The sequence below is a fragment of the Schistocerca nitens genome, chromosome 9 (genome assembly GCF_023898315.1).
Source record: "Schistocerca nitens isolate TAMUIC-IGC-003100 chromosome 9, iqSchNite1.1, whole genome shotgun sequence".
Taxonomy (NCBI): domain Eukaryota; kingdom Metazoa; phylum Arthropoda; class Insecta; order Orthoptera; family Acrididae; genus Schistocerca; species Schistocerca nitens.
This window is the reverse complement of record NC_064622.1, coordinates 434,968,820-434,981,055: the sequence shown is the minus strand read 5'-3', so window position 1 is coordinate 434,981,055 and position 12,236 is coordinate 434,968,820. Positions and strand designations below refer to the sequence as shown.

The 12,236-nt window shown below is 37.7% G+C and overlaps 1 protein-coding gene across 1 annotated transcript in view; it reads left to right on the top strand.

Annotated features, from left to right (window-relative positions):
- LOC126203071 (N-alpha-acetyltransferase 25, NatB auxiliary subunit) overlaps positions 1 to 12,236 on the top strand; it is a 92,036-nt gene that overhangs the window by 71,031 nt on the left and 8,769 nt on the right. Inside the window, exons 15-16 of the mRNA XM_049937310.1 lie at positions 9,221 to 9,502; positions 11,441 to 11,554. Coding sequence (XP_049793267.1) covers positions 9,221 to 9,502; positions 11,441 to 11,554 — 396 coding nt within the window. The remainder of the gene's footprint in view (positions 1 to 9,220; positions 9,503 to 11,440; positions 11,555 to 12,236) is intronic.

The following is a 12,236-nucleotide window of genomic DNA, read 5'->3' as shown; positions in this document are numbered from 1 at the left end:
TAACACATGTCAGCAATAAACGCAGAAGGCGATAATGCAATCAACAACAAAACATTGTAGGCTTGGCAATTTAAGGAAGGTAGGGGGAGTATAGAAGCATTCCACCACAACTGGCCTTGGAGAGCAAGTTCGAAAATTTTCACTTGGTCTGAGAGACCACACCTCGTGAGTTAAGGGTTAAGGGAAATAGGAAAGAGATACCAAAGAAATATGAGGGTAATCCCAAAAGTAAGGTCTCCTATTTTTTTTATAAGTACATAGACCTGTTTATTTCTACAATGGTTTACGTCAGTTTACAGCTTGAACATTTAGCCGAATACTGGGATACCCATTCTGCATGCGCCCTCCATAGCTATATCAGTAGGCTACTTCTATAGTCGAAAGTGTTACTAATTGTGTGCCAACCTTTCAAAATGTAATTCTGTACAGATTTTAAAATATTCCGACTATGTCGGTATACTTATTTTATGTGTATCATGTAAATATTGTTTCCTTTTAATTACACTTTACTAAGTTATTAATAAATATTGTTTCCTTTTAATTACACTTTACTAAGTTATCAACATAACATTACATACTGTAACTGGCACAAACAGAAACAGCAGTTGCTAGTCAAGTGAGCTCCTTTCAAGACCCTTGATAGTTCTGTACTACATTACGCAAAACAATTTTACTTCAAATAATAGTGTACAAATTCCTCATTTAACAAATTATAGACAGTTAAAATATTATTATAAGGGACAGTCAAATGAAAATGAGACAGACTATGCAATAAGCACGGTACAGCCATTTGTAATGCAGGTAGGTGTGTATAATGTATAGAAGTACCCTCTCTGGAATCAGGAAGGAACAGCGTAAAAGTTCATCCCTGTGACATTTGTCTGTTAGACATGTTCAGTGTAGATCGATGTGTTGTGTGTGTCCAGTTTCTCTGTGGAGGCTGGGAAAGAGAGATGCAAGGTGTAGTATGTGTGTCAGGAAGTGAAATTCATGCCCAAATGTCTTGTGTGTATGAACACACAGTATGTCATGTGCAAACATGCTTGTATCAACTAAACGATTTCAAGATCAGGTATCATTGAAGGCCGGCAGCCAGCCAGGACAGGCTTATCATGTGATGCTGCAATGGATGCTGCCATCAGAAATGCCTTTTTCCAGTGCCTTCTCCTTTAAATTAAAATTACAGATATCGAAATAAGTGGCTGTGGGATTGAAAAGCAACTAAAATCACTGAGCAGAAGAAGGGCCACAGGACTTGATGGGATACTTATACAATTCTACATTGTTGTTGTTGTTGTTGTTGTTGTGGTCTTCAGTCCTGAGACTGGTTTGATGCAGCTCTCCATGCTACTCTATCCTGTGCAAGCTTCTTCATCTCCCAGTACCTACTGCAACTTACATCCTTCTGAATCTGCTTAGTGTATTCATCTATTGATCTCCCTCTATGATTTTTACCCTCCACGCTGCCCTCCAATACCAAATTGGTGATCCCTTGGTGCCTCAGAACATGTCCTACCAACCGATCCCTTCTTCTAGTCAAGTTGTGCCACAAACTCCTCTTCTCCCCAATTCTATGCAATACCTCCTCATTACATGTAAAAAGAAAGAAAAAAAAACTATAGGGTATATCTCTGATGTCAGCCTATCGCAGAATTTTGGAACGTATTTTGTGCACACATATCATGATATTTCTGTAAATTAGATATCTTCTCTTTAGGAATCAACATGGGTTCTGAAAACATTGATCATGTAAAAACGCAACTCACTCTGTTCAGTTACAAGACCCAGAAACCATTAGGTACTGGGGGCCAGGTTGGTGCCATGCTGCTGACTTCCAGAAGGCATTCGATACATTTCCGCGCTACCACCTAATGAGCAAAATAAGTATGTACAGGATATCAGACAAGTTGTGTGACTGGATTGAAGAGTCTGTAGCAAACAAAACACAGCATGTCATTCCTGAGGGAAAGAAATCTTCAGATGTACAAGTAACTTTGTTTGTACCCCAATGGGTGTTAAAGAAGCATTACTCTTCACATCATATATAAACGACCTAGTGGATAACATCAGAAGTTCCATAAGGATTTTTGTGGATGATGCTGTTATACGCAGAGAATTCACAGTATGAGTAAACTGTATCAAAATGCAAGGAGGCCTGCGAAGGATTGACAATGGTTCTGGTAGTCGGTCCTTGTCATAAACAAATATAGTGCATTGCACATAAATATATAAAATGACCCATTATTGTTCAATTATTCAATTGCAGAACAGTCACTGAAAGCAGACATGGCCATAAAATATGTGGAGTATGCATGTAGAGTGATATAAAGTAGAAGGACGACATAAAACTTCTCACAAGTGAGGCACATGCCAGACAAGAGACTCACTGGAAGTGTAGGCCACTCACAAAAGAGATAGTGTACAAAACCATTGTTCATATTACTTGTCAGTCTGATTTCTGTACCAAATAAGATTGATTGAGGAAGCTAAGAAGAGGGCACATTTCGGTACAGGCAGCACTTGATTTATAAGAAAAGAAGGTCCAATACTGTGACCTTCTGGGGGACTTGGAAATTTGTACTTCTTAAAACATTATTTTGATACTTTTCTGAGCATCTAAGTGTGAACTCAACACTCATACTGGTAAAAAGTAAAGTTCTGTCATGCCACAATTCAAATTTTGTGGTTGTGATTTTTCTTTGTCAGAGGTATCAGTATGGGGTATCGGTGCGTACCGTTACAAATGAAGCACTGGTTACAGGTTCATTGAGTAAGTGTACAAGCATCACAGAGATACTTGGCCAACTACAGTGACAGATGCTAAAAAAAGAGGCATTCTGCATCACTGTTAAAATTCCTACGTGTACATTCCTAGAAGGTCAACCAATGTATTGCTTCTTCGTACGTATAGCTCAGGAAAAGACCATGAACGTGGAGTTATTAGAGTTATTCAAGCTCCCATGGAGGCTTACCAGGAATCATTCTTCTTGCAAACCATCCACAACTGGAGCGAGAAACGCGGGAATTGAAATTGATACACAGAGTACCCATCCACCTGCCTGCATATTTCTCTTCCTTCTATCCTTTCCCATCTGTAAACACTTTATCACTAAAATTCACAAGTCATTTGCAAAATTATAGTGAGACCATATCTAGCTGTACCAGAAAGATCAGTAACAGTTGTTGCAGACAGTTTTTCTCACATATTTGCAGGAAACAAAGTAACAATAAAAAATACTTTTTTAACAAAAGATTACTTCAGTTCCAGAAAATAAATCTCATCCACCTCACATAGTAAATTGTTTTGCATATAGTTGCTTAAATCTTATCACTTTTTGCTGTTCATGAACATGCATGTACTTGCTTAAAATTTACAAAACAGTATGGCTCTCCTTAAAATTGTTTGTTATATGACCAGATACATTTTTACTCAGTTCATTTCCTAACAGTATAATAGAAGTGACAAAGGCAACATTCTGGTTGAATCCTCGTGACAGTTAAGTTGGACCACCAAATCATCAATAAGAGAAAATAAATGCCCAAGTTACAGAATGAAAACTAACATTTACAGTTCGAAAGACATCATCAGTTCTTCATAGAAACCAAACTAAAACATAATGTAGTTTCATGCAGCTTACTATGCTCTTCCATAAAGTACAGAAGGCAGTAGATGCAGTGTGTGTTATTCCTTAATTAATGAAAAGCATTTGGTTCAAGTCTGAGTTCTCATGCAGCAAACAAAATGTGGGCTTATAAAATATCAGATTAGCATCATGGTTAGATTGAAGACTTCGTAGGAAATAGAAGACAGCCTTGTTTACTCAAGAGAGATATATCGACAGATGTGAGAGTAGCTTGAGGAATACCTTAAGGGAGTGTTATAGCACTGTCGCTGTTCATGATGTACATAAATGCCTTCAGTGGTATTTTTTTTTCCACCTTCAGTGATCTTTCTTCCATACTTAGCAATTCTTCTTCTTCTTCACACCTGTTTAGTGATCCATTATCTTTGTTTGCCAATGCCTCCCCTCCCACCTTTTTTCTTTATTGAATAACCTTTTTTCTTCAGTTACTAACCTCTTTCTTTAGTGAGTGACTTTTTTCCCCTTAGAGCATCATTTTTTCTTTATTCCTAGTTTAGCCTTCTCCTCGTATTTCCTTACAATCTTCTCTGCTTTTCAGCAGCCTTTATGGTGTAGTAAACTGTTATTGAACCATTACAGGAATTGGTGACTACAGTACAAATTTTGTATGTTTGTAGAGTGATTTAAGGTGCAACAGTAATGTGCCCATGAAAGGCAATGTTTGGGCACTGTCTTTTTAGCCATCGCCATTTGTTAATTAGTGCTTTCCCACCACTTTGTCCTCATTGCCCTCAACCTTTGACGGTTCGCCATTTCCGGACACAATGCCTTTTTTTTAAACAGTTACATCCTCTGGCCGTTTTAGCGAACGATGCGCGGGCTCTTTATGTGTCGTAACTTTACGGCGAAGGAATTTAATCTTTAATTCAGGATCTTCATTTCTCTATGGCTTTTTTTATGAACCTTTCTCCAAGTCCCTGTTTTTAGCTGTCTTTCCTTCCATCAATTGGGCTTAACGTATAGTTGTTTTTAACTCCTATCCTGTCCTCGTGTTCTCCAGTTCTGACATGGGTGCGTATGACCCTAGTTGTTTTTGTGCCCTAAAACAAAGCAAAACAAACAAACCATAGCTTCAACACTGAATTGGTCACAAAGTTTGAATTTGTGTGTGTTTCAAAACAAGTGGAATATTCACGTCGCCATATAAAATTAGTTGTAGAAAAAGCAGATTCTGGACTGACATTCTTTGAAGAGTCCTAAAGGAATGTTATGTACCCACGAAAAATCTTTGTTCAATCAATTCTCGAGTCCTGCTTGTCACACTGGAATCTTTGCTTTGTAGGATTAATAAAGGATAGAGAAGACCCAAACTAGAGTAGCCACTTCTTCAGGAGTTTATTTAATAAGCATGGGAGCATCACAAAGGTGTTCATGCAACTTATGACAGAAACTATAAGAGGAACATTGTGCAGCACAGTGGGGTTTGCTGTTAAAATTCTAAGCATTTATTTTGCAAGAATACTCGAGCAACATACTAGTACCTGTCATATATATCTCGTGAGGAAATTTTTTGTCATAATAAACCAGCATAAAATTCATTTCACAATTCTACAATAGCTTCATGTCAGCAATATGAGCCTATAGTTGTGTTAAACTGTCCAACAAACCGACTTAAAAAAAGGCCTTTGCCTGTTTCCTGTAATAAACTGCTGCTAAAAGGGAGCTAGTTAAGTTGCATAATCTATATAGAACCCTACAGATAGCTCATCAAGCCTATTTTCCTTTTCCTCCGTTAGGTGTTCATGGAATAGAAAATCAACCAAAATTGCTTTTCTCCTTATCAGTCATTTCAGCATTTGAACAATTTCCAACAAATTTTATTGTCCTCTTGTAGATTTGCATATATTTTAATGTACTAATGTTACAAACGGTTTCAGTTCCATCAAACTACTTCCGACATGTAGAAAAACAGTAAAATTTGTGGTAAAAACATTGACTGTGGATTTTTTTTCTAAAACAGAGGCTATATGTTCATTTTTGCAAAATTTGTGTAATGATTGAAAAGATTAAATATCATGAAATCTTCTTGGTGAGATCATTTCATATGACGGAGTTCAGTTTTCATCTTCCTCTATATCACCATTCATTTTGGGACCAGTGAAGTCACTAAGCAGATAGATAGGTGACTCTAATCTGTTTGCCAGCAGTGTAAGCTCCTTGTCAAGCTGCCAATCGTAGATACTTCATCTTGGTTATCTGTTAGAAGTGACTGTTGTATTGCAATAAATATTAGCGTGAAAAATTAATGCTTAACTGTTACCAGGGCAGATTCTTAGGATGAGTAGAATTTGGGTACCAACTGATTTATGAGTAAAAGTACAATTCGGATAGCTACTAGTTTTTGTGTGGTTCATCAGTTCATATCTAAATTTATCCTGCCAGAGAATGCTTTGTTGGTCATGTGTAAAATTTGAACATTTATCTTTGGCATCCTTTTCTGGTACTCTATCACAGAGTCTAATGCACGAAAAGCATAACATGATATCATATTCTAATACATAGTAATTCAGAGCTGATCACTTCTTGTGATTGTTGTCAGTTTGGAGTCATTTTAATTAGCTCTGATATACCACTCTGTCAAAGGATTGTGAAAAGGGAACACTGTGACTTTTTTAGACATTGTAAGCTGATGTTACATCCTTTGGTTCCTTTTCATATGTTTCAGTATTTCATGCACTGTCTACCTTCCTGTTGTTGACTGGGCATTAAGAACTACAAGGGCAAAAAGAAAAATGTGTGACTAAATAAAATTTTTGATGCTCCAATATGCAAGTTTATTAGACAACTTGTCAATTTTGTGATGTTTTTCTAGCCTGTTTTATTCATAATACATCCCCATTTTGTGACATGTAAAAACAAATTTTAAATAACTTCGCATTAGTCAGGGGACTTCCCAGGTATATTTGATAAACAGTAATATAATGTGATTAATGTGATCTGATTGCTATTGACTGTTACAAAGCAATATATTAAAACTGTTTCTGTGGCTTTAGTTGATTTTTTTAGATTAAGTTTTTTGCATGGATGCTGTGTAAAGATGATGGTGTCTTTCAGAATGCATGAATTAGTTTCATTTTTTTAACTTATATATTTGTTGTCTTATTGTTGATTTGATGGTTCAGTTGAATTATCAAGAACCTCCATACCAGAATTCTTTTGGAAAAGAACAGAAAATTCAAATGAACTAGACAAAAACCTGACTGGCCAGAGAAATGTAATGTCATAAAATAAAGCCACTTTGGCTTTTAGATAAGGCCAGTTACCTTGATATCTAAATAAATTATAATATTCATGGCCTCTGGTCACATTTTATTTTATTTGAATAGGTAATTGGTTTTGACTTTAGAGCTGCCATCATATTGTATAAGGCAGCAATGCAGAGAATTTGCAACCATATGAGTATCTTCTGCTATGTAGCAGTCTACACATTGACAATCTTAATATCGTAACACTTGTATCTGATTTCTGGAAAGCTTAAACTAGTTATCCATAAAAATAAAATAAAATGTGACTAAGACTGTGAATTCAATTTTTATTTAGGAAGGTGGCAAATTTGATTGCACCATTTTTTTTTAACTTGTAAGCATAATCAAGTTAAAGGACAGCAAAAAATAATAAGATCTAAGAGAAAATATAATAAACAACTTCCTATTGAGTGATGAGAAAAATTTGATTTATTTTCTGTAACTAAAATATTTTTCTATTCTCCTGCATGTGTGAGAAAAGTCGACAGTTTCCTCTGATGTTTCCAGTACAACTGGATATTTTCTCACCAAACTTTTACAAAGGATTTGTTAGTTGCAGTGGTTATGGATTTGTAGATGGGGAAAGGGTAGAAAGAAAAGAAATAATCAAGCAATACACACACATCAAAAAAAGTTTTGCATCACGTCGGTTCCTAGAGTTCCGGAACCTGTACAGAAAACTGGAGTAGACATCAACATAAAAATCATTTCTGCCCTTTTTATTGCTCATGAAAACCACACATTGCATGTTGTACCATAATACAGCCAGATCTTCAGATGTGGTGGTCCAGATTGCTGTACACGTCGGTACCTCTAATAGCTAGTAGCACATCCTCTTGCATTGATGCATGCCTGTATTTTTTGTGACATACTATCCACAAGTTCATCAAGGCACTGTTGGTCCAAATTGTCCCACTCCTCAGTGGCGATTCGATGTAGATCCCCCAGTGTGGTTGGTGGATCATGTTGTCCATAAACAGCCGTTTTCAATCTACCCCAGGCATGTTCGATAGGGTTCATGTCTGGAGAACATGCTGGCCCCTCTAGTCGAGTGATTTCTTTATCCTGAAGGGGGGTCATTCACAAGATGTGCTCGATGGTGGCGTGAATTGTCGTCTTTGAAGACGAATGCATCGCCAATATGCTGCCGATATGGTTGCACTATCGCTCGGAGGATGGTATTCGTGTATCATACAGCCATTACAGCACCTTCCATGACTACATAATGCCACCCCAAAACAGGAGGGAAGCTCCATCTTGCTGCTGTACTCGCTGGACGGTGTGTCTAAGGCATTCAGCCTGACCGAGTTGCCTCCAAACACGTCTCCAGTGATTGTCTGGTTGAAGGCATATGTGACACTCATTGATGAAGAGAACATGATGCCAATCCTGAGCGGTCCATTCGGCGTGTTGTTGGGCCCATTTGTACCGCGCTGCATGGTGTTGTGGTTGCAAAGGTGGACCCTGCCATAGACATCGGGTGTGAAGTTGTGCATCATGCAACCTATTGCACAAAGTTTGAATCATGACATCCTGTGGCTGCCCGAAAAGCATTATTGAACATGTTGGCATTGCTGTCAGGGTTCCTCTGAGTCATAATCCACTGCAGTAGTAGCCCTTGGGCAGCCTGAGGGAGGCATGTCATCGACACTTCCTGTCTCTCTGTATCACCTCCATGTCTGAACAACATCGCTTTGGTTCACTCCGAGACAGCTGGACACTTTCCTTGTTGAGAGCCCTTCCTGGCACAATGTGGACACGATCGAACCATGGTATTGACCTTCTAGGCATGGTTGAACTACAGACAACACGACCAATGTACCTCCTTCCTGGTGGAATGACTGGAACAGATCGTCTGTCAGACCCCCTCTGTCCAATAGGTGCCGCTCATGCACGGTTGTTTACATCTTTGGGCTGGTTTAGTGACATCTCTGAACAGTCAAAATGACCGTGTCTGTGATACGGTATTCACACTCAACATCTATGTATGGGAGTTCTGGGAACCAGAGTGATGCAAAACTTTTTTTTATGTGTGTGTTTTTTAATTTTCGTTTACAAGTGCCTTGTAAAAGTCCAGAATGAAACAGTTGTAAGATCATTACACTCATTACCTGACAAATGTGATTAGAGCAGTGTATAAAATATTGTGCACAGAAACGGGATCATCTCAGCTGGGCAGTTATGGATGTTCTTTAGTATCAGTGAATAATACCAGGAATACATGGGTTAGCAAAAGAAAATAATATTATTTTAAATCTAAGTGGAGGAAAAGCCACAATAAAAAAGCTCATTCTTGCTGCCCTTTATCAGCCATTTGTTGTTGTTGCACAGGATGTGGTCAGTGCGCCTTTGCCATCACGATTACATGGCTACCTGAGCTGCCCATTGTACATACAACTCTTGGTGGAGATGTTGCGGTTAGTATCTTCGATATCTCGTGGAGATGATGCAAGTGGTCAAGCCACAATGTTTCTTTGTGGTAAAGCTGCTGGATTAGCAGAAGCTGCTGCCATGCGAGTTTCCTCAAGAATACGTTCTGAAGAATCCCTTTCAGCAATGGAGCAACTTGGCAACCGTCACAGTTTGTTGGAGACTGCAGTCATAACTATTGAGGTTAGAATATTTCAAATTAAAACATTTAAATAACCATACTGAGTGATAACCTCTTAGTTGTTTTACTGTCAATAAGGGCATTGTGTATGTTATGTGTACACATTACTCCATCATTAACAAAATTAATATTTACTACTGACTCTCTCTCTCTCTCTCTCTCTCTCTCTCTCTCTCTCTCTCTCTCTGTGTGTGTGTGTGTGTGTGTGTGTGTGTGTGTGTGTTTAGCTTTTACTTTGCATTTTATTACTTAGACTTCTGACATCTTTCTACGAAGATGATACATAATGTACCTAGAATTTAGGTTTCTTTGTTCAGAAGATTGATTTGTTCCACAGTAATCCATATTACATGAAACATTATTTACTATATAAGAAACAGGCTTGGACTTACTCGGCTAATGTAATCTGCTGAAGAATTACGTTGAGGTGGAATGCTAATTGAACTAGTGTCCTATCTGTTCTTTCAACTAACTGTCGCTGGTTCTTTATATTTCTCATTCTACATATGAGTTTGGTGCTGTTTTCCACAGTTATTTTGTTCGACACTAGAACAGTTTCTCATTTTTACTTAAATTGTACACACATTTTAAATATGAAATCTAACAATATAGAAATGAAATGCGCATGTGGCTTATTTTAGTCAGGAGTCCCCTTTTGGGGATTTTGATGGCCTGGTGCTAGTCTTTTTATTCGACACTGCTTCAGTGACTAGCCTGTTGATGAAGGTGAAATGGTGAGGAGGATAACACAACATCTAGTCCCCAAGTGGACAAAATCTCCAAACTGGCCAGGAATCAAACTGTGGCCTATCAATTGGCATTGATCCATGCTGACCACTCAGCTATGGAGGCTAACTGTACAACACAGAGATTGCAGTGCACAAACAAATTGTGCATATGATGTTCACTAACACAGGAGTTCCTCCAAAGAAGCTGTTTACCCACAGAAAACTTTTAACTTTAAGAGAAAATTCATTCAACTTAAGATGAACAGGAACAAATGGTACTCACAAAGAGAACAGAAAAGGCTGCCATCTCTGGTTCTTAACTTCACTGCTCTGCCATTAAAACTGCAACTCTGTGGAGACAGTATACAACGAATGTCAAAAGTCGTGAAATGTACATGTTTGGGTTTGCAAATTATTTGCATTTGATCGCAATCGCACAAAGTAAGGACGAGTAGCACCATCAACTTTATATATGTAAGGAAACGACAAAGTCAGTCGCACTGCTGGGGACCTCTCCTTAAGTTTATGAGCTGTCCCCACCAGACATATAAGTGCTCTCTTCAAGTAATCCAAGATAGTGGCATGAGTCACAAAGAACATACAACAAGAAGTTGAACCCCAACTGACTTACCTGTTGCTAATGGGCTGACTGGCCAGACATTTAGAGCTTTAAATGTATTATTACGAATTTACACAGTTTATGTATCGAGGGAACTCAATACATCATCTGATAGTTAACAGGACAGGAATGTAATCAATTTATTTTTGGAACTGTGTTCATGGCCCTCTATAGGAACATGAGAATCAATGAATATATGCGATTAAGTTTTATTTTTTGATCAATTCATTGGAAATTCTACATTTAATGTAATGTATACTAGATGGTTGAAAGACGTGGTACAGCATTTTATAGGTGATCTGAACCAATTACATCATTTAATGGTATTGAAATAAAGTCAATTTAATAAATGAAAAGCACCAGTTTGCTTTTGTTCTACAATATTACTTTTATTGTTAACCGGTTTCAGACATTTACTGAGTCAATTTACTTTATTAGATGTTACATCTGTTGTTTTTTATGGCTATAAATATGTATGATTGTCATTAAATGTGTGTTCATAATGTTATGTACGTACAAATTTACCTCCCTTTGCTCCCTTATCTTGTTTGTAAAGCAATTTATGCATGAAGAATGTTCCTCTTGCATTACAGTCTATTAGCCTGGCAGTCCTACTTTGTGGTGTTTGTCATAGTCACCTAAAACCATTAGTTACACCTGTTCCAAAGAAAGGAAAGAAGAAAAAAGATGCAACAGTAAATCAACAGGTAATTCTTTCTTTGTTATAACTATGATTATTGTAGCCTAAATTGTATTACTGAAAGTGTATGGATAAAAAATTGTCATCAATTTAATGAAAAGTTGATGGAAAAGGAAATATTCAAATGTGAAATTAAGTGATAGAGACAGTCATCACTCACCTTACTGTTATCTGTAAAGAATAGAAAGAGGGTTGATAAGTTATTACAAATACAAGAATCCCTCTGAAAGTTTGAGGAATGTTTTGGTCCATTATTGCAGTTACAATACAGGCAAATGATAGCAACAAGCAATCTGATGTTGGATAGGATTACCATCTTCCATAGTGGCTTTTATATATTGGAAGGTGACCCACACCAAACCAGGTTGTGCAGTGGTTAGCACACTGGACTCGCATTCGGGAGGACGACGGCTCTAACCCATGTTCGGCCATCCAGATTTTAAGTTTTTCTGTGATTTCCGTAAATCACTCTGGATAGATGCTGGGATGGCTCCTTTCAAAGAGCACATCCAATTTCCTTCCCCATCCGTGATACAATCCAAGCTTATGCTCCATCTCTAATGACCTCAATGTTGATGGGATGTTAAACCCAATCTTCCTTACTTTCTTAAGGTGACTCACCTGATTTCTACAGTCTCTTCTCCATTGCCTTTTCTGTAGCATCTCAGTTTGTAGTTCCAAAACTGAAA